This window comes from Oryctolagus cuniculus, chromosome 10 (assembly GCF_051225735.1).
Source record: "Oryctolagus cuniculus isolate XC-2025 breed Fujian yellow rabbit chromosome 10, ASM5122573v1, whole genome shotgun sequence".
NCBI lineage: Eukaryota > Metazoa > Chordata > Mammalia > Lagomorpha > Leporidae > Oryctolagus > Oryctolagus cuniculus.
Window position 1 is genome coordinate 114,115,641 of NC_142876.1, and position 27,759 is coordinate 114,143,399.

Here is a 27,759-nt window from a genome sequence, read left to right on the forward strand (position 1 = left end):
GCAATCAGGGAAATGCAAATCAAAACCACAATGAGGTTTCACCTCACCCCGGTTAGAATGGCTCACATGCAGAAATCTACCAACAACAGATGCTGGCGAGGATGTGGGGAAAAAGGGACACTAACCCACTGTTGGTGGGAATGCAAACTGGTCAAGCCACTATGGAAGTCAGTCTGGAGATTCCTCAGAAACCTGAAGATAACCCTACCGTTCGACCCAGCCATCCCACTCCTTGGAATTTACCCAAAGGAATTTAAATTGGCAAACAAAAAAGCTGTCTGCCCCCTAATGTTTATTGCAGCTCAATTCACAATAGCTAAGACCTGGAACCGACCTAAATGCCCATCAACGATAGACTGGATAAAGAAATTATGGGATATGTACTCTTTAGAATACTATACCGCAGTAAGAAACAACGAAATCCAGTCATTTGCAACAAAATGGAGGAATCTGGAACACATCATGCTGAGTGAAATAAGCCAGTCCCAAAGGGACAAATACCATATGTTCTCCCTGATCGGTGACGACTGACTGAACACCAAGAGGGAAACCTGTTGGAGTGAGGTGGACACTATGGGAAATGGTGGCTTGATCAACATAGCCCTGACTGTTAATGAACAACTTAATACATTATCCCTCTTAGTAGTTTTTTTATCTGTTCTACTTAATATGACTGGTTTAGATCTGTAATTGATGCATAGTTATTCTTAAGTGTTGAAAATTAACTGAAATGTGATCCCTGTTGAACATGGTGGTGGGAATGGGAGAGGGAAGAGATGTATAATTTGGGACATGCTCAGGCTACTTGCCCCAAGTGGTGGAGTTGGAAGCATACCAGGGGATTCCAATTCAATCCCATTGAGGTGGCATGTACCAATGCCATCTCACTGTTCCAGGTGATCAGTTTCAGTTCACAGTTGGTCATGGTGAAGGGACTGGGAGTCAAAGGGAGCACATAGACAAGTCTAGTACCTGCTAACGCTAACTGATGGAGTAAATAAAGGGGAGAGTGATCCAACATGGGAAGTGAGATACTCAGCAGACTCATAGAATGGCAGATGTCCTAAATAGCACTCTGGCCTCAGAATCAGCCCTAAAGACATTCGGAGCTGGCTGAAAAGCTCATGAGAGTATTTCAGGCATGGAAAGCCAAGACACTCTGGCAAAAGATCTCTGCGAGTGAGATCCCAGTGGAAAGAACAGGTCATCAAAGAAGGAGGTACCTTTCTCTGAAGGGAGGAGAGAACCTCCACTTTGACTATGACCTTGTCTAAACAAGATAAGAGTCGGAGAACTCAGAGGGCTTCCATAGCCTTGGAAACTCATGACTGGAGCATAGGGAGATTACTGATGCCATAGACAGGAGTGTCAATTGGTAAAGTCAACAACAGGAGTCACTGTGCACTTACTCCTCATGTAGGATCTCTATCCTTAATGTGCTGTACATTGAGATTTAATGCTATAACGAGTACTCAAACAATATATTTCACTTTGTGTTTCTATGGGGGTGCAAACTGTTAAAATCCTTACTTAATGCATACTAAACTGATCCTCTGTAAAAAAAAAAAAAAAGAAAGAAATTATCAATTCCCAACTTGACTCTCACTGGGATTAAACATGACAATAGGTCTGATCTGATTTCATCATCATTTAAAAAATCATCTATTATTTTTCACTTTATGTTTCTGTGTGGGAGCAAACTGTTGAAATCCATACTTAATGTATACTAAGCTGATCTTCTGTATATTAAGATAATCGAAAATGAATCTTGATGTGAATGGAAGGGGAGAGGGAGTGCAAAGGGGAGGGTTGTGGGTGGGAGGGACGGTATGGGGGGAAGCCATTGTAATCCATAAGTCATACTTTGGAAATCTATATGCATTAAATAAAAGTTTAAAAAAAATAAAATTTTATTTTAAATGGAGAGTGAACTGGAAGGAGAGGGGGATGGGGAGGGAGATGAGAAGATATGGGGATGGGGAAGGAGGGAGAGAGTGAGAGAAGGAGAGAGAGGAGGGAGGGAGAGAGGAAAAGAGAGAGGGAGGGAAAGCGGAAGGGAGAGAGGAATGAAGAGAAAGAAAGACAAGGGAAGGCACAGCCGGCACTGGCACGGTCCTTGCAACCCGCAGCCACTGGCACCTCCAGCGAGAGCCACACTTGGAGGCAGCGGCACGATGTCCAGGCACAGCTGCTCAGTCTGAGCAGCGTGGGCCAGGCCGAGGAACCAGCGCTGCCTTCTCCCACTTGCAGCCCTGTTGGGCAAACAGTCCCTGACCTCCTCTGCAGCTCCTGCTGGGCATCCTGTCACCTGCCCTGTGCTGCTCCTTGGATCTGTGGGTGGCAAGATAGCGGAATAGGAAGGGAGCACACTGGTAGTCCGGAGAGAAACAGTTTAATAAAAGTGGAGGTACTGCAAGTTCAAAGAAGAGTAGGGGAAGAAACAGCAGAGGAAACTCTTCCAGAACTAGTGATTCACAGTGGACCTGCGTGGAGAGCGTGGGAGCCCACAGTTCGGGACACCAGTGGCAGACTCAACACACCAACGCTGGAACGCGACATGAGCCGAACCTCAATAGCCCAAGACAATGGCAGGCAAGCAGAGAGAGGAGACTAGAGGGAATGACCCTATGGGGAAAAGTTCACCAGGCTAACTAGAAGAGAGAGAGAGAGAAAAAAAGTGACCAATATGGACACGAGTTTCTCTCTCTCCACTCACCACTCAAAGGCGAGCAAGACAAAGAGCAGGCACCATCTTGGACATACGTCATAAGCAGGGTGACCTCAGGTCTGCACCGGCCCTGAGCCTAGCATAAAAACCTAACTCTGGGTGCGGGGTGAATTAACAGAAGATTAGGACTTAGTGAATGTGTGGTGCCACTGAAATGAGACTGTGAAAAAAGAGACGGTGGGGGAGAGAACTCATGGAATTCATGTGAGTACTCTCCAGAGATGCTACAATTCAGTAACCTTGGCAACCCAGTGGGAGACTGCAGGAGAATTTGAGCCCACACTGAGGGCAGGACAGATTCCCTGTGTGGTCCTTGGGAAAGAGCTTCTGATCTCTGGCTCCTGTGGGTATATCATCTGCCTCCTAACTACCTCCAATTCCTTTCAGCTGTGCAGAATTACTTCCCTTTTGAATAAAAAAAAAAAAAAAAAAAAAGAAAGAAAGAAAGAGAGAGAGATCTACCACGCCTAACCTGGGAGTGTCACCTTTGGCACACCATTAACCCTGAGGAACCAAACAGGCCACACACATCTCAAGCCTCTAAGGCTCCATCAAAAACAAACAGTCCACTTAGAGTCATAGTATAACAAGAAAAAACACCACAGTGAAGAAACCAAAGAATATCTCCAATATGCCAAACAACAAATGAAAAAACCGAGGTAATAAGAACAAGGAAGACACTATGACGCCCCCAAATGAAAAAGACACCCCAATTCAAGATTATGAAGATGACGACATAGAAGAAATGCAAGAAGCAGATCTCAAAAAATTGATAAGAACATTAAGAAGTTCTCAAAAACAAATTCTTGAACTACGGAAATCCTTAATGGACAAGATAGAAAATCTCTCTCATGAAAATGAAATATTAAGGAGGAATCAAAATGAAACAAAACAACTAGTACAACAGGAAACTGTGATAGTGACAAGAAATCATAATGAAGTGAAGAATTCAATAGATCAAATGAAAAACACAATAGAGAGCCTTACAAACAGAATGGGTGAAGCAGAAGAGAGAATATCGGACTTAGAAGACAGAGAACAGGAAAGGATACAGTCAGACCAAAGAAAAGAAGAGGAAATTAGAGATCTAAAGAATATTATGGGGAATCTACAGGATACTATTAAAAAACCCAACATTCGGGTTCTAGGAGTTCCTGAAGGCATGGAGAGGGAGAAAGGAATAGAAAGCCTTTTTAGTGAGATAATAGCAGAAATTTCCAAGGTTTGGAGAAGGACAGAGACATCCTAGTACAGGAAGCTCATAGAACCCCTAGTAAACATGACCAAAAGAGATCCTCACCATGACACGTTGTAATTAAACACACCACAGTGAAACAGAAAGAAAAGATCCTAAAATGTGCAAGAGAGAAACGTCAGATTACTCTCAGAGGATCTCCAATTATACTCACAGCAGACTTCTCATCAGAAACCGTATAAGGTAGAAGGGAATGGCGAGACATAGACCAGGTACTAAGAGAGAAAAAATTCCAGCCCAGAATATTATATCCTGCTAAGCTCTCATTTGTGAATGAAGGTGAAATAAAGACCTTTCATAGCAAACAGAAATTGAAAGACTTTGTCGCCACTTGTCCAGCCCTGCAAAAGATGCTTAAAGATGTGTTGCACACAGAAACACAGAAACATGGTCATCAGTATGAAAGAAGGTAAAGGAAGGAAACCTCACAGCAAAAGATCACAGGGAATTCAAAGCATATATTAGAAAATATATTTGGCAAATGGCAGGGCAAAGTTATCACTTATCAATAGTCACATTGAAATTTAATGGCCTGACTGTCCAGTAAAAAGTACTGGGGGACTTCAATACTCAACTCTCAGAAATAGATCAACAGGACAGAAGATCAACAAGGAGACAGTAGATTTAAATGACACTATAGTCCGAATGGATCTAACAGAGATCTACAGAACATTTCATCCTACGTATAAAGCATTTAAATTTTTCTCAGCAGTACATGGAACCTACTCTAGGACTGAACACATACTAGGCCATAAAGCAAGTCTCAGCAAATTCAAAAGAATTAGTATCATACCATGCAGCTTCTCAGACAAGAGTGGAATGAAGTTGGAAATTAGAAACTCAAGAAGCCCTAGTGCATACACAAACACATGGAGATTGAACAACATGCTCCTGAATGAACAATGGGTCATAGAAGAAATTAAAAGAGAAATTAAAATTTTTCTGGAAGTAAAAAAGAGTAAAGCACAACATACCAAAACTTATGGGATACAGCAAAAGCAGTGTTAAGAGGAAAGTTTATATCAATAGGTGCCTACATCAAGAAATTGGAAAGGCACCAAATAAATGAGCTTCCAATGCATCTCAAGGATCTAGAAAATCTGCAGCTAACCAGACCCAAATCTAGGAGGAGAAGAGAAATAATTAAAATCAGAGAAGAAATTAACAGGATTGATTCCAAAAAAAATTACAAAAATTTAGCCAAACGTGGAGCTGGTTTTTTGAAAAAATAAACAAAATTGACACCCCATTGGCCCAACTAACTAAAAAAAGAAGAGAAAAGACCCAAATCAATAAAATCAGAGATGAAAAAGGAAACGTAACAACAGACACCACAGAAATAAAAAGAATCATCAGAAATTACTACAAGGACTTGTATGCAGGCAAACAGGGAAACCTATCAGAAATGGATAGATTCCTGGACACATGCAACCTGCCTAAATTGAACCAGGAAGACATCGAAAACCTAAACAGACCCATAACTGAGACAGAAATTGAAACAGTAATAAAGGCCCTCCCAACAAAGAAAAGTCCAGGACCAGATGGATTCACTGCTGAATTCTACCAGACATTGAAAGAAGAACTAACTCCAATTCTTCTCAAACTATTCAGAACAATCGAAGAAGAGGGACTCCTCCCAAATTCTTTCTATGAAGCCAGCATCACCTTAATTCCTAAGCCAGAAAAATATGCAGCACTGAAAGAGAATTACAGACCAATATCCCTGATGAACATAGATGCAAAAATCCTCAATAAAATTCTGGCCCATAGAATGCAACAACACAACAGAAAGATCATCCACCCAGACCAAGTGGGATTTATCCCTGGTATGCAGGGATGGTTCAATGTGCACAAAACAATCAAAGAGATACACCACGTTAACAGACTGCAGAAAAAAAAAACTATATGATTATCTCAATAGATGTAGAGAAAGCATTTGATAAAATACAACACATTTTCATGATGAAAACTCTAAGGAACTTGGGTATAGAAGGAACATTCCTCAATGCAATCAAAGCAAATTATGAAAAACCCACGGCCAAAATCCTATTGAATGGGGAAAAGTTGGAAGCATTTCCACTGAGATCTGGTACCAGAACTGGGATGCCCAGTCTCACCACTGCTATTCAATATAGTTCTGGAAGTTTTAGCCAGAGCTATTAGGCAAGAAAAAGAAATTAAAGGGATACAAATTGGGAAGGAAGAACTCAAACTATCCCTCTTTGCAGATGACATGATTCTTTATTTAGGGTATCCAAAGACCTCTACTAAGAGACTATTGGAACTCAAAGAAGAGTTTGGCAAAGTAGCAGGATATAAAATCAATCCACAAAAATCAATAGTCTTTGTATACACAGGCAATGCCATGGCTGAGGAGGAACTTCTAAGATCAATCCCATTCACAATAGCTACAAAAACAATCAAATACCTTGGAATAAACTTAACCAAGGACGTTAAGGATCTCTACGATGAAAATCACAAAACCTTAAAGAAAGAAATAGAAGACAATACCAAAAAATGGAAAAATCTTCCATGCTCATGGATTGGAAGAATCAATATCAAAATGTCCATTCTCCCAAAAGCAATTTCCAGATTCAATGCAATCCCAATCAAGATACCGAAGACCTTCTTCTCAGACCTGGAAAAAATGATGCTGAAATTCACATGGAGACACAGTAGACCTCGAATAGCTAAAGCAATCTTGTACAACAAAAACAAAGCCGGAGGCATCACAATACCAGATTTCAGAACATACTACAGGGCAGTTGTTAACAAAACAGCTTGGTACTGGTACAGAAACAGATGGATAGACCAATGGAACAGAATAGAAACACCAGAAATCAACCCAAACATCTACAGCCAACTTATATTTGATCAAATATCCAAAACCAATCCCTGGAGTAAGCACAGTCTATTCAATAAATGGTGCTGGGAAAATTGGATTTCCACGTGCAGAACCATGAAGCAAGGCCCCCACCTTTCACCTGAAACAAAAATTCACTCAACATGGATTAAATACTTAAATCTATGACCTGACACCATCAAATTATTAGCATTGGGGAAACCCTGCAAGATATAGGTACCGGCAAAGACTTCTTGGAAAATACCCCAGAAGCACAGGCAGTCAAAACCAAAATTAACATTTGGGATTGCATCAAATTGAGAAGTTTCTGTACTGCAAAAGAAACAGTCAGGAGAGTGAAGAGGCAACCGAGAGAATGGGAAAATTATTTGCAAACTATGCAACAGATAAAGGGTTGATAAGCAGAATCTACAAAGAAATCAGGAAACTCCACAACATCAAAACAAACAACCCACTTAAGAGATGGGCCATGGACCTCAATAGACCACCAAAGGGGAAACCTGTTGTAGTGAAATGTACACTATGGGAAACAGTGACTTGATCAGCTCTTGTCCTGTTTTTTTCTTTTTAAATTTATTAACTTTTATTTAGCAAATATAAATTTCCAAAGTACAGCTTATGGATTACAATGGCTTCCCCCCCCCATAAATTACCTCCCACCCCCAGCCATCCCATCTCCCACTCCCTCTCCCATTCCATTCAGATCGAGATTCATTTTCAATTATCTTTATATATAGAAGATCAATATAGTATATATTAAGTAAAGCTTTCAAAAGTTTGCACCCACACTGAAACACAAAGTGTAAAATACTGTTTCAGTACTAGTTATAGCATTAATTCACATTGTACAACATATTAAGGACAGAGATCCTACATGAGGAGTAAGTGCACAGTGACTCTTGTTGTTGATTTAACAAATTTACACTATTGTTTATGGCGTCAGGAATCTCCCTAGGCTCTTGTCATGAGTGGCCAAGGCTACAGAAGCCTTTTGAGTTCTCCAACTTTGATATTATTTAGACAATGTCATAGTCAAAGTGGAGGTTCACTGCTCCCTTCAGAGACATGTACATCCTTCTTTGATGGCCCATTCTTTCCACTGGGATCTCACTTGCAGAGACCTTTCATTTGGGTCCTCTTTTTTTTTTGCCAGAGTGTCTTGGTGTTCTGTGGCTAAAATACTCTCATGGGCTCTTCAGCCAGATCCGAATGCCTTAAGGGCTGATTCTGAGGCCAGAGTGCTGTTTAGGACATCTGCCATTCTGTGAGTCTGCTGTGTATCCCACTTCCCATGTTGAATCCTTCTCTCCCTTTTTTATTTTATCAGTTAGTATTAGCAGACATTATTATTGTTTATGTGATCCCTTTGACTCTTAGGCCTATCAGTGTTATCAATTGTGAACTGAAACTGATCACTTTGACTAGTGAGATGTCATTGGTACATTCCATCTTGATGGGATTGAATTAGAATCCCCTGGCACATTTGGGGCAAATCAGCTTGAGCATGTCCCAAATTGTACATCTCTTCCCCCTCTTATTCCCACTTATATATTTAACAGAGATCACTTTTCAGTTAAATTTAAACACCTAAGAATAATTGTGTGTTAATTAAAGAGTTCAACCAATAGTATTAAGTAGAACAACAAGAACAAAAAAACCTAAAATGCATAAAGTATGAAGATGAACATCAACAGTCAGGACAAGGATCCGATCAAGTCACTCTTTCTCATAGTGTCCATTTCATTTCTTTTTTTATTTTTAACATTTATTTAATGAATATAAATTTTCAAAGTACAGCTTATGGATTACAATGGCTTCCTCCGGCCCATAACATCCCTCCCACCTGCAAGCCTCCCCTTTCCCACTCCCTCTCCCCTTCCATTCACATCAAGATACATTTTTGATTCTCTTTATGTACAGAAGATCAGTTTAGCATACATTAAGTAAAGATTTCAACAGTTTGCTCCCACACAGAAACATAAAGTGAAAAATACTGTTTGAGTGCTAGTTATAGCATTAAATCTCAATGTACAGCACACTAAGGACAAAGATCCTACATGAGGGGTAAGTGCACAGTGACTCCTGTTGTTGACTTAACCAATTGACACTCTTGTTTATGGCATCAGTAATCACTCTAGGCTCTTGTCATGAGTTGCCAAGGCTATGGAAGCCTTTTGAGTTCACCGACTCTGATCATATTTAGACAAGGCCATGGTCAAAGTGGAAGTTCTCTCCTCCCTTCAGAGAAAGGTACCTCCTTCTTTGAAGACCTGTTCTTTCCACTGGGATCTCACTAATGGAGATCTTTCATTTAGGTCATTTTTTTTGCCAGAGTGTGTTGGTGTTCTTTGGCTAAAATACTCTCATGGGCTTTTCAGCCGGATCCGCAAGCCTTAAGGGCTGATTCTGAGGCCAGAGTGCTGCTTAAGACATCTGCCATTCTATGGGTCTGCTGTGTATCTCACTTCCCATGTTGGATTGTTCTCTCCCTTTTTTATTCTATCAGCTAGTATTTGCAGACACTATTCTTGTTTATGGGATCCCTTTAGTTCTTAGTCCTATCATTATGATCAATTGTGAACAGAAATTGATCACTGGGACTAGTGAGATGGCATTGGTACATGCCACCTTGATGGGATTGAATTGGAATCCCCTGGTATGTTTCTAACTCTACCATTTGGGGCAAGTCAGCCTGAGCATGTCCCGAATTGCACATCTCTTCCCTCTCTTATTCCCACTCTTATATTTAACAGCAATCACTTTTCAGTTAAATTTGAGCACTTAAGAATAATTGTGTATTGATTACAGTATTCATCCAAAAGTATTAAGTAGAACAAACAAAAAAAAATACTAAGAGGGATAACATATTAAGTTGTTCATCAACAGTCAGGGCAAGGGCTGATCAAGTCACTGTTGTGTTTATGTACAATGTAATACTTTATCCATTTTAGTTTTTTCTCTTTGTTTTGTTCTAGTACTATTGGTTGAACCTGTAATTAACACACAATTATTCTTAGGTGTTTAAATTTTAACTGAAAAGTGATTGCTGGTAAATATAAGAGTGGGAATAAGAGAGGGAGGTGATGTACAATTTGAGACATGCTCAATCAGACTTGCCCGAAGTGGTGGAGTTAGAATCATGCCAGGGGATCCCAATACAATCCCATCAAGGTGGCATGTACCAATGCCATCTCACTAGTCCAAGTGATCAATTTCTGTTCACAATTGATAACAGTGATAGGCCTAAGAGTCAAAGGGATCACACAAACAAGTCTAGTATCTGCTAATACTACCTGATAGAATCAAAATGTAGAGAGTGATCCAACATGGGAAGTGAGATACACAGCAGACCCATAGAATGGCAGATGTCCTAAATAGCACTCTGGACTCAGAATCAGCCCTTAAGGCATTCAGATCTGGCTGAAGAGCCCATGAGAGTATTTTAGGCATGGAAAGCCAAGACACTCTGGCAAAAAAAAAAAAAAAAAAAAAAAACCTAAATGAAAGATCTCACCGAGGGAGATCCCAGTGGAAAGAATGGGCCATCAAAGAAGGAGGTACCTTTCTCTGAAGGGAGGAGAGACCTTCCACTTTGACTATGACTCTGTCTGAATAAGATTGAAGTCGGTGAACTCAAAAGGCTTCCATAGCCTTGGCAACTCATGACTAGAGTGTCAAATTGTTAAGTCAACAACAGGAGTCACTGTGTACTTACTTCTCATGTGGGATCTGTCCTTACTGTGTTGTCCAAAGTGAAGTAATGCTATAACTAGTACTGAAACAGTATTTTACACTTTGTATTTCTGTGTGGGTGCAAACTGATGAAATCTTTACTTAATATATACTGAATAGATCTTCTGTATATAAAGAGAATTGAAAATGAATCTTGATGTGAATGGAATGGGAGAGGGAGCGGGAGACGGGAGGGGTGTGAGTGGGGGAAGCCATTGTAATCCATTAACTGTACTTTGAAAGTTTATATTTACTAAATAAAAAATAAATTACAAAAAGAAAACACTGTTCCATCGACTGATTCAGTCCTTGAATGTGTAAATTGGGGCTAACCAGATAAAATACAGGATCTTGGAACTCAATCCAAATTTCCAACATGGGTTGCAGGAACACAAATAACTGAGCCATTCCAGAGTATGCATTAGTAAGAAGCTGGAATGGGAAACAGAGTTGGGACTTGATCCCATAGTCCAGTATGGAAGGTGGCATTGTGGCATCTTAACTACTGCCCCCAGTGTGTGCTCCTTATACCATATTTTGAAGTTTGCAAGTAAAATTACTTCTAATGTTTTTATTGTTTTTTTTTTTTTGCAAGATGGTATTATCTTCTCAAGATCTAGGTTTCTATATATCTCTTTTAGGATTTTTTTTATCTGTATGAATTTGTGATTGAGATTTTTGTAGGGATTGCATTGAATCTGATTCACCTAGGTAGTATTCACATTTTAGCAATATTAAATTTTCCAATCGATGAGCATGGAATGGATTTCATTTTTGTGTGTCTGAGTTAATTTCTTCCATTAGTGTAGTATACTTATTAGAGAATACATCATTCCCTTCCCTGGTTAAATTTCTTCCTAATCATTTCATTTAATTTACTACAATTTTAAGGGAGATTATTTTATTCCTTGACTTTTCACATAGTTTGTTTTTAGTGTAAAGAAATGAGGAAGGTTTGTTTTGTGTATTTTTTTGTATACCACGACTTTCTCAATTTTTTTAAAAATATCTTTATATTTATTTGAAAGTCAGTATTACACAGAGAGTAATGAGAGGGAGACAGAGGCAGGGGGAGATAGAGAGACAGAGAGAGGGCTTCCATCCTCTGTTTCATTTCCCAGTTGGTCTCAAAGGCTGGAGCTGTGCCGATCTGAAGCCAGGAGCCAGGAGCTTCTTCTGGGTCTCCCATGTGGGTGCAGGGGCCCAAGGATTTGGGCCATCTTGTACTGCTTTTCCAAGCCATCGCAGAGAGCTGGATTGGAAGTGGAGCTGCCAGGTCTTGAACTGGACCCATATGGGATGCCAGTACTGCAGGCAGTGGCCTTATCTGCTATGCCACAGCAAAGCCCCTCTTGGCATCTTAATCTACTTATGTAATTATTTTATCCATAAATATATAATGTCACTTACTGCTTACAGTTTTATGCCTTTCATTTACTGTTTACATAATTACTATGGCAAGGACTTCTATTGCCATGTAGAAGGATGTTGGTGACTCTGACAGTCCTCCTGCCTCGTTGTGTGACTGCTGTCCTGTGGGCAGAATGCTGAAGGCAGGCTCCTCTGCTCTCATCCCTCCCTGAGGGGATGCTTTGCATTCTCAGCCTTTTCCCAGTCTTCCTGCGAGCTGCAAAGTGTGTCAGGTGCCCATCTCCTTTGATTTTTCTTTGCTCTGCAACTGGACACTTGGGGTTCTATAAATACTCTTCCATAATTTTCATGTAAAAAGCTATGCATGGGTTTTAATATTGTTGGCACCAAAATAAGCTTGGAATTGCATTTCCCATGAACTTTTGAAAAATACCATTTTTAATGCATATGTTAAAGCACACTTATAATTTTACATTTTTGTTTTTCTAATAAAAAGAATATTATGTCTCCATAACTTTCAGAGTATGAGTTACTATCAAGGCTAGATAATTTTCCATAAATTATTCAGATTTTAATTCTATATTCCCTTTCATATAAAGCACTTCATCCAGGAAATTATGAGCCTGGAGCTACCCTAAGGCAGTGTAGAAAGTCTGTGAAAATTTGAGTAGCACAGAGTTGTACTTTCCCACACCAAATACATCAATAAGTTCATCAGAGAATTATAAGTAAGGTGTACCCATTTAGAAAACAAATTCATACATTGTCCCAAGATTTGTCTATCGTCAGTTAACATGTGTGTGTGTGTGTGTGTGTGAGAGAGAGAGAGAGAGAGAGAGAGAGAGAGAAAGAGAGAATATGAATGAATGTAAATCTCTCTTCTGGCTCACTCTGTAATTGTCTGCAACAGCTACTGCTAGACTGGGCCACAACCAACATACAGGAACTGTTTCCAGGTATCCAACATGGATAGCCCAGTCTCAGTTACTTGAGTCCTTACCTACTGTATTCGAGGGTGCACATTATCAGGAAGCTGTAACCAGGAGCAGAGCAAGCCATCTAACCATGCAGTCTGATATAGAGTGCTGGCATCCCAGTTGGAACCCTAACCACTACACCAGATGCCTGCCCCCAGTTGCTTTTGTTGATAGCATAAGGGTCCAATTTTATTCTGTTTGTGTAAATATTCTCTTCTCCAGCAAAATTTGGAGAAGAGACTTATTCCCATACCGTGTGTTCTGGGCACTCTTGTCAAACTCACTGTCAGTGTATGTGTGAGATGATTTCCTGGCTCTCCTTTTCTCTTCCATTGGTGTCTGTGTCTGCTTCTGTTTCCCTGCCATACGTATGCATATGCTTGCACATTTCAGGTGTCCATTTGCATACAATCCAGTGTTTCCATCCTCCCACCTTTTTCTTAAGTGCATCTTTAAGTCTAAAATGAGACTCTTGTAGGCAGCCTTTTAACCATTGTATCTCCTTGGATTGTTTGGTTAGGTAGTTATATCCATTCATGCTTTGCTTAGTTATAGAAGAAGAGTTAAAACGGCCACTGCTTTCTGTTTTATAATTTTTAGCCCCATTTCTCTCTATTAGAGTATTTCTTTCTGATGTATCTTTGCCATCATGTGCTTTGATTCACTCATGTCTCTCCTTCATGTTTTATCTATGAGTATTTTCTTTGTGATGGTCATGCAGCCTGCAGAATCTGGTTATAACTGTCTACTTCAGCTGACAGTAGCAACTTCAGTCACACTAAGTCTGCACTTTGGGTTCTCCCTCATCCACCCTGTGCTACAGATGTCACAATTTTTGTATTCTGTGTCTTTAACAAATGTTTGTAGTTATTACATTGTCATTTATCTTTCGTACAGGATTGAAAGTGATTGGCGTGCCACCCTTGCAGTAGTGCAATGCCTACTATTGCTTTGTGTGTTTACCTTTGCTCTTGTCCTGTGAGCTTAGCCACGTCATATGAAAGGGTTTCTGTGCTGATTCACTGGTCTGTTTATGGAGCTAAGTATGAATCCATCTGGAGGTCTCTTTCCACAATGCAGCACCACAGGGTTCACCCAAGACCCCCCTTCTTGTCTGTCTGTATCTTCCCTTTCCAGAAGTGAGCAGCCCGGCACTCATCAGCTGCCTTCTACGTCCCTGTCTGTTCAACTCTAGAGTCAGTTTTAGAATTGTAAGCCATTCTTCTTCAAGAAACAAGTCATGTATAAATCCATGTTGTATACAGTGTGACTTTTTATACTTTTTGACTACTCCTCATATGCATATATTGGAATATTTTTGAACCAAAATGTACATACCTTTCAATGTTTTATTGGAACTGTCCAAGGCAATGCTGAATGTCTCCAATGGCAGCCTAGAATGGTTCATAAATGGATCCACACTGCAAATGTCTCCACAATCTTTGCAGAGACTGCAATAATGATTTATACCAGTAGAATACAGTCTTCAAATTATCATTGTACAAGTTTACCAAAATATTCAGTAATGGTTGAAGAATGGCAATTTGATGGTTTTAAAATCTTGTCACTTTATGTTTCTGAGAAAAAATTTTCATCATTGGCTAGAACATAACTGGAGACATCTTTAGGATGGTAAAATACTCATAATGTAAAAATTTCCCCTTTAACCTTATTTAACTGCGCAATCCAGTGGCACTAAGTATATCCCACTGTTGTACAACCACACCCACCACCCATTTCCAGAATGTTTTCTTCTTCCTGCACTGAATTCTGTGTCCATTAAACAAGTACTGTACTTTCCTCCCCTCCATCAGCCTCTGACCACCTTCTGAGAGGAGATTCTTAGAATACCTGTTCTTTTTGGCTGAATGATTTCACTTAGCATAATGTATTCAAGGTTCATGACAGAATTTCCTTCTTGTTTGGTAAGGAAATCTACTTCATCGTTTGTGTAGCCCACATTTTGTTTATACACTCCTGTGGTTGTTGGGTTGCTTCTAATTTTTGACTGTTGTAATAATGCTGTTTTGTGTTTTGGTGTTCAAATCACTGTGTGAGTTCCTGTAGTCAATACTTTTTGGCATTTGTAGGAGTAGAGTATCTGGACCATGTGGTTATTTATGGTAAAGGCTGATTGCATTCATAGTTGGGCAAAGTACAGATCACTGTTGATTTGTTGGAAGTGCTTTGAACTCTCATGAATCTGTACTTTCTGGATCACACGAGGCAGTGGCAAATGGGATCAATCTCACACTTCCATCTTGAGGGGCCACTCACACATAAAGCAGATTTGTATCAGCTCATTCTAGTACAGTTTCCCATTATGTATTATGATTGTGCTATATATGCATCAAAGTAAATAAATGCCAGGATAAAGCATAACTCCATATTATACTTTACCCAGACAGCAAATACTGGCTGCCGTAATAAAAATGTGGCAACCAGTGCAATAGCTCATTTAGTGAACTGCCTTTCACTGAATAATTTAACATCTATTGTTCTCCCAACGATGGATTTCACGAAGGTAATTAGACGCTTTTCAGTACAGAGGAACACGCAGGGACTGACTGTGGCATAGCTGTTGGCCACAATAAAATGCATACAGCAAAGAATTGGGTCATCATTGAACATGAGTCTTGAGGCAGAGAAAATGCAGTCCAAAATGCATATGACCATGAAAAAGCTCATGAGTACCAGAATGGTCTGGGTGGCCCTTTGCTCAGGGGAGGCTCTTGGAGAAAGGCTGGTGTCACGCAGGTGCTGGGACTTCCTCCTGTGCCTGCACAGCAGAATCACCATGTATCCACTGGAGAGGGCCATGATCCCTACTTGAACGACTTCTCTCAAGATTGCCAATGTGGAAAATGTTTGCATTAGGAAATAGCTCATGGGCAAAACAGAGCAGGATTTAGTGGCATACATCAGACTTTGTGAGGTCCCATTGGGAGTGGCAGTGATGGAGATTATGAGGTGACTGCTGATGGACATAGAGAACACGCATAGGACAAGAAGGGAGCATAGGATGCGTTGTGAAAATGCCTGCTTGTACTTGGCCAACCAGGAGCTCCTGGGGCTGAGGGTGATGGCCTGGAGGACACAGAGCAGGCAGGATGTGTACAGGGAGAGGGCCCGCAGCACCCGGTAGGAGAAGAAGACTGCTTTACATGTGACGTCATCCCAGGAACCCTGAGATCCAAACATGTCCACAGCCTGGCTCACCACAATCATCAGCATCACTAAGTGGATGAGGGCCAAGAGACCAATCGTCACGTCAGTGGGCTTGAGTCTGTGCTGGAGAAAGTAATTGAGGACGTGGAAGAGGAGAAGGAAGGCATTGGCTGAGACCCCAATGGAAATTTCAGTGTAATAAATGAATCTCATCTCATTGCTTTTGTAAATTTTATAATTTTTATTCATATTATAGGTGGAAGAAGTATATAGCATGAGTCTGAGGAGAAAAAGAAGAATAATTTTTCATCAAATTCATTAGCACATTAATCTCTTTCTGCCAAAACTCTTGTCATCCTCAACATATGGAGATCAACCCCATGCATCTTTCCACTCTTTGAAACTGAAGTCTACCTCACAGCCACACCCCTGCCTCCAGGCCACCTCTCCTTTCTCATGGTTGGGTCATGTTTGTCATCGCTTGGTTCCAAAGTGTATAAGCTTTACTTTTCATGAAATATTACCATAGGGCCATGTGTTTGGAGTGGCTGTTAAGGCAATACTTGGGATAGTTACACCCCGTATCATAGTGCCGAGGTTTAAGCTCTCTCTGTATTCCTCCTTCCTAGAAAAGTGCTTTATAGGAGGGGTAAGCGATGGCACACATGGCTGGCTCACTTCCACCCATGTCAGAGACCCAGATTGAGTCCCTGATTGCTGAAATGACCTTGCTTGCCCCGGCCTCTGTGGACATTTGAATGGGGGACTATATGTTCTCTTCCCACCTGAATCACTGTGTTTCTCATATAAACAAAATCATTTTTAGAAAATGCCACATGCCATGTAAATATCCTTATTATAGGTTTACTTTTAGCTTTTTAAGGGCACAAGTGATGTCTGATTTGATCTGCATCATCTTAAAGAGTCAGGAACAAAGTAGAATCTACAACATTGATTGTAATGGAATGAAAAAGACTGTGTAAAAATAACACATACATAGAGAGTCTCACCAGCTTAGAATGCAAAGAATTCGTTAATTTACATGCTGTTTTTTGGTGTATTTATGCCGTACCATGTATTCCTATTTAATGTATCCATGGAGCAAAGTTGTTCAGAGTGCACTCTGGTGTCTGCCTGCTGGGTTTATGTCCCTGGGCTGCCCTTCCCTCAAGTGTGACCTTCAGCCATCTGTGAGGCTGAGATTGCTCAGGTCCTCCACCGAGTATGCTCAGTCTGAGGTGTGCCCTGGATCTTTGTGCTACCTCGTGTGAAGAAAGATGAAGTGCACATACCAAACGTGGAAGTGGATCAGGAACGCAGTGACATCCTAGAGATGTTAATCTCAGAAATGTTTCTTGTTATGCACGTCCTCATAAATGTGATCTAGGGGCTTCCTGCAGTTCTTTAATGAATGATCAACTCTGTCTCTGCCTGGAAGAGAGAAGACAATATACAAGAAAACAGAATATTTTAACAATATTGGTTAGAGGACTCTGATGCAATTTTAAGTCTTTTCTCTGAATCCCCAAGATAGCGACACTTCTTACTTAACAAGTTATTATCATCTTGTCAAAGCTCTGAGCAGAGTCTAGTTATCAACACTTAGGAAGATCTTCTCATCATTACTCACACATGTAGAATGTGGGTGTTTAATGGGACCCTGGGTGGAGCAGTTTCAGAGACATTGTATTTTAAGAGAGTCCATTAAAACTAGAAATATAACTTCCATATGCTCCAGCTTTCTGGCAACTGGGGTATATCCAAGAGACATGAAAACCTTCTATCAAGAGTTACCTGCAGCCCCGTGTGTGTTGCAGCACTGTCATAATTTCCAACAGATGGAATCTTTCAAGATGAGAGTTATCAAATGAATGGATAAAGAAAGTGTAGTATACTCACACAGTGATATATTTTCAACAGAAAACAATGAAATCCTGTTAGTGTCAGATAAATGCATGGAACTGGAAGACGTCGTGTTAAGTGACATAAAGCCCTGTAAAAATGATGAACATCCTCATTTGTGAAAGCTAGCAGCTCAGTCTCAACAGAGAACAGTGGTTAGTAGAGGCTGGGAGTCCTGGGGGAAGAGCAGAATTTGGACACAAGGTGCCAAACCAGAGTAAGGAAGGAATTAGACCCTGGTGTCACACAGCACATGGGCTGACCATAGCTCACTGTGCCCTGCTGTGTATGTCTTGAGCACATAGAAGGAGATGTTCCATGATTCCTTCAGACCTGAGGTCACTTCGTGGGCAACCATCAATCAAACTGATTCCACTTTCACAGTGCATTTAGAAGTCATCTGTAGCCCATAAGTAATTACAATTGTTCATAAATTTTTGCAATTAAAATATTTCAATAATAATGTCAAGGAAAGTGAAGTGGAAAAACATTAAACCCAGATATATGTCCCCAAGCCTTATGGGTCATATATGATTCCAAGCAAATTGCTCTAAATGGAATTTTTCTCTAACATTACAGATGGCATATGCCTAGTTTTTTGTACTTATCTTCTATGAGTAAAATATAAACAAATAACATTTTAAAATAATACTTTTAAATAGATGCATATTAACAGTTCATAAAAACATTTTAAATGGCTGTGAGATTACATTTCTTTGAAATATAGCTTTAGTTCAATTCAGTTTAATTAGACCTTTGACTTGCACCCATAGTGAGCTCATCTCACTGGGGTGCTTGCGCTAAACATCTGGGAATCAAGAGTGTTTGACTCTAATTCCAGTGTTGCTTAAGACAGATCAGTGCCACAGACACCAGTGTTTTAGGAGGAGCAGGAGTGTACACAGCCCAGCAGTGTGAAGGAATAGGTAGAAACACAGTTTCTGTGAGTCCTTGGTTTAAGACCACTGATGCTCTTTGCTGATGGTGAAAGTCCACAGCAGGACAAGAGGAAATAGAACTCCTTCTCCAGGGTGTTGAGTAGGGACAGTGACACAGTTGATGGCATCACAGGCGACAGCTGTGCTTTCCTCCAGTAGTGCCGACACAGTCGTGGAAAGCACTTCTCACCAGAGGTGTCCACATGATGGACCACACACCCTCTGTCAGCGAACCCCACATCTAATATGTATGGCTGCACTGTATGTAAATGTTATGTGTGGTTTGTAGTAATATCATCACTGAATCTTCACTCTGGTGAACAGGAACCTTCAAAACACAGCTAAGTTCAATGCTCAGAGCGAGTCCTCTCCCAGCTCTGCCTCTTCACATGCACACCTGAACAGCACAGTGGGCTCTATGGAATCAGGATACAGGACAGCGCTCTCTGCCACCAGCAGGGTAATCTAGGATGCACCCCCCAACATGGCTCCTAGGGATGTTGGTGCAGAGACAGGACCTGGGTGGAGATGCTGGGGCATGGTGTGATGCCTGTCCATCAGCATCAGTACTCGCTCAGCCTCCCATGCATGAAGGGGCAGCCTTCAGTGTGTGCTTCCCACAGAGCTGCACTCCACCATCATGACTGGTGGTCCTCGCTACGGTCATCTTCTGTGTGTGACAGTGAGACTGGATGAGAGGGCATGGGGAGGTGAGACTGGCCATTCTCCATGCAGGTGGGTGTGGGACTGGGTGGTAGCACAGCCCACTGTCTCTCACAGAGCATTTCCAGCTGGGAAACTCTGAGGAGCCCTGAGGGGAGTGGTGGGCAGAGCCACGAGGATGACCTCATCCCCACATAGTCCTCGGTGCTGTGTACAGAGATGCTGGGAAATGCAGGAGCCCTGGGATGTGAGGGAGAAACACATGGAGAACACTTGGACAAGAAAAGGCAGCTATTTTACCATAAATGGAGGTGAGAATTAACCACTGTTTTTGTAGCTTAAAGGGTTGTGGAGCACAGCTCAGGTTGGCACATATAGGCAGAATATTTACAATGCCCATATTATTAATCTATCTTGAGAAAGGTTAAGCAAAGGAAAGGATCATTTGAAAGTGCAGAGAAAACACCCAGGAGTTCAGCACAGACGCTGTGCTGTCCTTACCAGACCCAGAGCCCTGCAGCCGCCTGCTGCCTGCTGCCCCTGATTTGGAGCGAGAGCTCAGAGCACCTTTCTGGCTGGATGGCAGTGGCTCTCCTTCATCTGCACTCACCCTCTGTCTGTGTGACAAGGGCAGGACATGGCGTCAGGTTTTCCTGAACATGGGAAGTGCATGAAAAGCTGTCCTTTGAGAGAAATCTGAAACCTAAGCCAAGACCTGGGCAGGATCAGGTTCAAGTCCCTAGCATGTTTGTGCTTTTGGAACAAGATCAGTCTCCTCCATTGCTATAGAATTGGGAGGGGTCTGCAAAACCAGACTGCAGAGAAAGACTGATGAATGCGGATCCCAAATCCACTACAGCTCTTTGAATTTGCCCTATTTCCTGTTTTGAGCTGAGAGGTGGAAGCATCCATCACTTTCCCTTGTTTTTAATGTTTTCTGGAATTGCAATTGCAATGCCTTGTCCGTCATTGTCCTCGCACTGGGAGAGCACAGGCTGCAGGTTGTTATCCTGTAGTCATACAATCTGTAATTACAACTGCACAAAGAAACTTTCCTGACAAGATACTGGTGTATATCTCACAGGGATGTGAGGTTACACTCACTTCTTGTTCAGGATGCAAAAGTTGCTTTTTAATCATCAGAAACTGCAGCAATCACTTAGGCATAAGAGTTCCACTTGATTCATGAAATTGAGAAGGGCACATCTCATTACATTAAATAAAACAGTTGTTAACACCAGTTCCCAGGTCACGTGTATGAGCCTTAGTTACACTTCAGTTTAAGCTCACAAGGTGCATAATATGTAGCATGAGTACTGCTACAGCAAGTGTAAAAAAGTGATTGTAGTAAGAAACACGAACAGATACCTAAAACTAAGCAGGTTCTGTGAAAAATCATTTATGTGTAGGTACCTGGACATCCAAGGGCTGAATGACCTGAGAATCAGACATCCCAAGTGCATCGCACAGGGGCCTCCTCTAGGCTGAATAGAGCTGATGGCCCCAGTGAAGTCCAATACCCCTCACCACTGCCCAGTTCCCCCATCAGCCCCGTCAGAGGCCCCACCACCCCTGGTTCCCATGTGTGTAGTAAAGAGCCACTCACCAGGCAGATGTGTGCAGGGGATTCTGTGCACCTGAGAGGAACCTGCAGTTTTAAGGGAAGGACGTCTGAGCTCATCTCTCTGTAGGCTGTCATTTTTGCATCTGCCCAGAGGTGACAGATCCCACTGTGGAGCTCAGATCATGGAGTCCCCAGCAGAACACATCACCTGTGTCCTCATGTCCTTTATTCCCTCCTGCACAAGAGGAGTCTTGGGAGAGCTGAGTTCAGAACTTCTTCTGAGTCCTGACACTGGAATGTCAGAAGGGACCAACCCTGTAGATGACATCAGGTTCTCTCTTGTGATCCCGAGAGCAGCTTAGTGCCTACCCCCTCCACACTGCAGCACCCTGGCCTCCTGTGAGACCACAGTGCCACCGAGGTCCTCTCCACCCATTGTGTGATGGCATCCTGTCCCCAGGGCCACCCTCACCTTGTGCACCTGGCTCCTGGCCATTTCTGGGCCTGTAATTCCAGTATAACAGGCTCTCAGCTTCAAAATTCAAGCTGTGACTCTAATTGTGAACATATATTTAATACAATTGACAGAGTGTGCTATTTTCATAAAGAAATGGCAATGCAAAGGGAACCGAATTACAGTTCAAGAACGGAACACTGTAACAGGTCCAAAATCTGAAACTTGGGATGGTGGCTGTAAGAGGACAGGACACCGAGCAGAAAGCTTCAATCACCTGCAGCTTCTTTTTTTCTTTTCTGCTCTCTGCTTTGGTAGTAACAACCAGGTCTGGCTCACACTCAAGGGGGAGGGTGTTAAATGCCCCCTCCTTGCTGGGGCTCTGTCTGCATGCATGATTTTGTCTTCTTCCCCCTAATTTATTTGTGTGCAACTTTTCTTTTGCTTGTTATATCTGTATGTGCTCATATATTCACCTTTCCATGTCATTACCTTTATTGCTCCAATGGTTTCCTGCCTTGGCTGTCATGAGTTCTTTCACCTATGTTCCTGAGACTTTGTCAGGCATCCATATATTTTGCCTGGAGATCACTTTTTTTCTAATGTAACATGTCCAAGCTCCTGTTTTGTTTACCTTGTTAGTCCTAGAGTCCACTATTTCTGCCACAAGTTAGGTTTCTTTTCCATCGTGATTAGCAGGGTTTGCATCATTTGTGGTGCTTGAGTAAAATGAAAAGCTGCAGTCCTTATTCAAGCAGAGAACAGTGGAATTGGTGTTTAAAACAGCAAATGCTGACTTGCAATGGTGCTTTTTATTTGCTCTTTAATACTATTTTAGATAATAAAATATTAATATTAGCATGAATTTTCACATGTATCTTTTATTATACTGTGTCAATTTTAAATAAAGTGTAAGAGTATGGAATGTGCATCTGGAATCTAAATTTACGCAAAGCACAGTTTGTGGTCTTCACATTCATATGGATGTTATTCATTCCAGGACATTGAAAGTGCTACAAAAATAAAAAGAATTCAACTGTGTCTACTACACCTTGATACACAGGCACACCACCAGTCAACCCTGCCCTTGGCTTATTGATGGTAACAAAGACTGAAAGGAAAATTAAGATGATTGATTGTGCTGTATTTCCCTTTCCTTCCATGTCTTTGGCATAAGAGTTTGGGTCATTCGGTGATATAACAGGCTTTAGAGAGAAAGAGATAGAGCTCCTTGGTCACAGGCATTTCTCGGGCTGTGTTGCCTTCCTTCTGCATTTGAACCAGGTTCTGGTGTGAGCCAACAGTGTGAGCTCCCTGACTATAAAGATTTGCTACCCTCCTTGTTTTCTTCAACAGAAGATTTAGGTTGTATCTTTTTTTTTAAATACATATTTATTTGATAGATTTACACAGAGAGGCAGAGGAAGAGAGAGAGCGAGTGAGCAAGAGAGTGAGTCTTCAAATCCACTGAATCACTCCCCAGATGGCAGCAAAGGCTGGAGCTGCACCAATCTGAAGCCAGGAGCCAGGAGTTTCTTCCAGAATTCCTACATCGGTGCAGGGGCCCAAATTCTTGGGCCATCTTCTACAGCTTTCCCAGGTCATACTAGAGAGCTGGGTCATAAGTGGAGCAGCCTCGACTCAAACCAGTTCCCATATGGAACAATGGTACTGCAGGTGGTGGCTTTACCTGCTATGCAACAGCTCTGGCCCCTTCAGTTGTATCGTTACACTGATGAACTTTGAGTTGATTTTTGAATTGGAGGAGAGGTTGTTGTTGAGCTGCCATCTTCATATGGGCATCCAGGTGTCTCAGTCCCATCTACTGACAAGATGTCCTTTCCTCATAGTGATTATGGCATCTTTGTCAAGTATCAGTTGTGTAGATGCATGGATTCATTCCTGGGGTTCTGCTCTGTTCCACTGTTCTGTTTCTGTTTTGATGCCAGTACCATTCTGTCTTGGTTACTATAGCTCTGTAGTCTACTTTAAGTCATGTTTTGTGATGCCTCTAGCTTTGTTCTTTTTGCTAAAGATTGCTTTGTTTTTTGGGGGACTTTTGCCCCAAAAATATAATGATATTTTAGACTTGTTCTTTCTAGTTCTGTGAAGAATGATACTGCTATCTTGATTGGGAATACATTGTATGTGTAAACTGTTTTGAGCAGCATGGGCATTTTAGTATAAATTCTTCCCACTCGTGTACATTGGAGAACTCTCCTCTTTATTGTGTCTGCAATTCATTTATCAGTGTTCCATAATTTTTACTGTAGAGATATTTGAAATTGATGGCTAAATTAACGCCTAGATGTTTTACGATTTTTAAATCTATCATTTCCTTTGTTTTCATCAAGTTCATTATATGCTATAGGTTTTTCATGTTGATGTTTTATCTTACGACTATACTGAATTTGTTTATCACATCTAGTAGTCTTGATGGAATCCTTGGAGATGTATATATGCCCACACCACTTATACAAGGGTAATTTGCATCCCTACTTCTTTATTTGCATATCCTTTAATCCTCTCAGTTTCCTAATTGCATTGGCTAAGACTTTCAATTAAAAATTAACTAGGAGTGGTGAGGATGGACATTCTTGTCCAGTTCTAGATCACAGAGGAAATTCTTTCAGCTATTCCTCACTCAGCATAATATAGGTTTCACATATGAAGCCCTTTTATGTTGTGATATAATCTTTCCATACCTACATTGTTGACAGTTTGGTGATGAGTAGAAGGTAAATTTTATGAAATATTTTCTGCATCAATTGAGATGATTAACTGACTTCATGCTTCACTCTGTTGATGTTAATATTATATTCAATAGTTCATGTATGTAGAAGCATTCTTGGACCCAGAGGATAAATCCCACTTGATCATAATGGTAGCCTTTTGGATGTGCCGTTGTGTTCAGTTTGCTAGTATTATTGAGGGTTTTTTTTTTTTTTTGCATCCATGTTCATCAGGGATATTGGCCTATAAATTTTTGCTTATTTCCATGTCTGCTATTGGCATCATGATTACACTGGCTTTGTAATGAGTTTTGATTTCCTTTCGTGTAACTTTTGGCAGTAGTTTGGGGGAGAATTGATGTTATCTGTTCTTTAAAAGCTGGAGCAATGCAGCAGTGAATCCAGTTAGTCATGTTAGACTTCATTAATTCAATCTCATTACTCATTATTGGTATTTCCCATTGGTATTTGTCTTCATGATTCATTTTGGTAGGTAATATATTCAGAAATTTATCCATTTCTCCTAGGTATTTGATTTGTTGTTATACATAACTGTCCATACTATTTTAATCACTGAAGTATCATTCAGTTGTAACATCTCCTTTTCCTTCTGTGGTTTTGTTTGAGTTCTCTGTTGCTTGATTAGTCCAGCTGAAGGTTTATCAATATTGTTTTGGTCTTTTAAAAAATCAGCTCATTTTGATTGATGTTATGTATTATTTTCTTAGTCTCTTTTTTTAAAATTTCTTCTCTGATCTTTGTTTCTTCCTGCCTCCTCATTGCTTTGTTCTTGCCTTTTTGGTTCTTTGAGATGCTTTTGTAGATTGCTTACTTGAAATCTTTTTGAAAAATTTACTGGAGCAAGTTACAGAGAGAGAGAACTAGAGACAGAGAAAGATCCACATACACATACATACTGGGAGCTCTTCTATCCTCTGGTTTGTTTCTCAAATGGCTAATAATCCAGGGCTGAGCCCTGGTGAAGCTAGGACCGAGGAGTTTCATCAGGTCCTCCATGTGGGCAGCATGGATCCATGTATCCGGGCTATCTCCTGCTGCTTCTCCAGGGTTTGCCCGGAGCTGAATCAGAAGTGAAGCATCTGGGGCATAAAACAGCGCCAATAGGGTTACCAGCATCATAGGCAGCTGCTTTACCTGCTACACCACCACACTGGCCCCTTGAAATCATTTTTTGTAGTCCATTTTGTTTCCCCCTTAGCATTGCTCTAACTACATCCCATAAGTCTTTGTATGTTGTGTTTTAATTTTAATTTCAAGAATGTTTTTAATTTTTTAACAAATCTATCAAAAAGAGAATAGATTTTATGTATTCATAGATATAAGTCTGAGAACATAACCAGAGTTCACTCCCTTCCCCTCTCCCTCCTGCAGTCCCCTTTCTTAATTCCTTTCTCCTTTATTCTTTAAATTTTGCAAAGCCTTATTTTCAATTTATTTTCATCTCAGACTGAACCTACCACTAACCATGATATTCAACAAGTAAAAAGTAGAAAGACCACTGTCTGCAGGAGTATAGACTGGGACTAAAAGTAATAATCAAATCATAAGTTCTGTTTCAATTTACACATCTGTATTCTTTATTAGCTACCAAATATCAGGTAAAACATGATATTGTTCTTTTTGTCAGGTCTTACTTCACTAAGTGTAACAGTTTCCAGTTGCATGAGGCTTACAGTTGTTATTTCACTGAGTAGGTTTCTTTTGTTTGTCTTTAGAAAATTTTATTTAAGAAATATAAATTTCAAAAGTACACCATACTGATCCGATGGCAGGAGCCAGGTACTTCTCCTGGTCTCCCATGGGGTGCAGGGCCCAAGCACTTGGGCCATCCTCCACTGCACTCCCTGGCCACAGCAGAGAGCTAGGAAGCCTCTTGAGTTCACAAACTCTGACCTTATTTAGAAAAGGCCATAATCGAAGTGGAAGTTCTCTCATCCCATCAGAGAAAGGTACCGCCTTCTTTGATGGCCTCTTCTTTCTACTGGCTTTCCATGCCTCAGAAATTCTCATGGGCTTTATAGACAGAGATGAATGCCTTAAAGGCTTCTCCTGGTCTCCCATGCAGGTGCAAGGCCTAAGCACTTGGGCCATCCTCCACTGCATTCCTGGGCCACAGCAGAGAGCTGGCCTGGAAGAGGGGCAACCGGGACAGAATCCAGTGCCCCCAGAGTGCTCTTTAGGGCTTTTGCCATTCTATGAGTTTGCTGTGTATCCCACTTCCCATGTTGGATCATTCTCTCCTTTTTAATTCTATCATTTATTATTAGCAGACACTGGTCCTACTTATGTGATCCCTTTGACTCTTTTTTTTTTAACTTTTATTTAATGAATATAAATTTCCAAAGTACGACTTATGGATTACAATGGCTTCACCCCCATACCGTCCCTCCCACCCACAACCCTCCCCTTTCCCACTCCCTCTCCCCTTCCATTCACACAAGATTCATTTTCGATTATCTTAATATACAGAAGATCAGCTTAGTATACATTAAGTAAGGATTTCAACAGTTTGCTCCCATACAGAAACATACAGTGAAAAATAATAGATGATTTTTTAAATGATGATGAAATCAGATCAGACCTATTGTCATGTTTAATCCCAGTGAGAGTCAAGTTGGGAATTGATAATTTCTTTCTTTTTTTTTTTTTTTTTACAGAAGGTCAGTTTAGTATGCATTAAGTAAAGATTTCAACCGTTTGCACCCCCATAGAAACACAAAGTGAAATATATTTTTTGAGTACTCGTTATAGCATTAAATCTCAATGTACAGCACATTAAGGACAGAGATCCTACATGAGGAGTAAGTGCACAGTGACTCCTGTTGTTGACTTTACCAATTGACACTCCTGTCTATGGCCTCAGTAATCTCCCTATGCTCCAGTCATGAGTTTCCAAGGCTATGGAAGCCCTCTGAGTTCTCCGACTCTTATCTTGTTTAGACAAGGTCATAGTCAAAGTGGAGGTTCTCTCCTCCCTTCAGAGAAAGGTACCTCCGTCTTTGAAGACCTGTTCTTTCCACTGGGATCTCACTCACAGAGATCTTTCATTTAGGTTTTTTTTTTGTTTGTTTTTTGCCTGAGTGTCTTGGCTTTCCATGCCTGAAATAATCTCATGGGCTTTTCAGCCAGATCCGAATGCCTTTAGGGCTGATTCTGAGGCCAGAGTGCTGTTTAGGACATCCGCCATTCTATGAGTCTGCTGAGTATCTCATTCCCATGTTGGATCACTCTCCCCTTTATTTATTCTATCGGTTAGTGTTAGCAGGTACTAGACTTGTTTATGTGCTCCCTTTGACTCTTAGTCCTTTCATTATGATCAATTGTGAACTGAAATTGATCACTTGGACTAGTGAGATGGCATTGGTACATGCCACCTTGATGGGATTGAATT

At 41.0% G+C, this 27,759-nt stretch overlaps 2 protein-coding genes across 3 annotated transcripts in view; one reads left to right on the plus strand and one right to left on the minus strand.

Annotated features, from left to right (window-relative positions):
• The window catches only part of LOC138846706 (uncharacterized), a 480,670-nt gene that overhangs the window by 198,148 nt on the left and 254,763 nt on the right, over nucleotides 1–27,759 (plus strand). The window lies entirely within an intron of this gene.
• Nucleotides 15,381–16,343, minus strand: ORYCUNV1R1508 (vomeronasal 1 receptor oryCunV1R1508). Its single transcript, NM_001167197.1, is given in 1 exon segment — nucleotides 15,381–16,343. A coding segment is annotated over 1 exon segment (963 nt).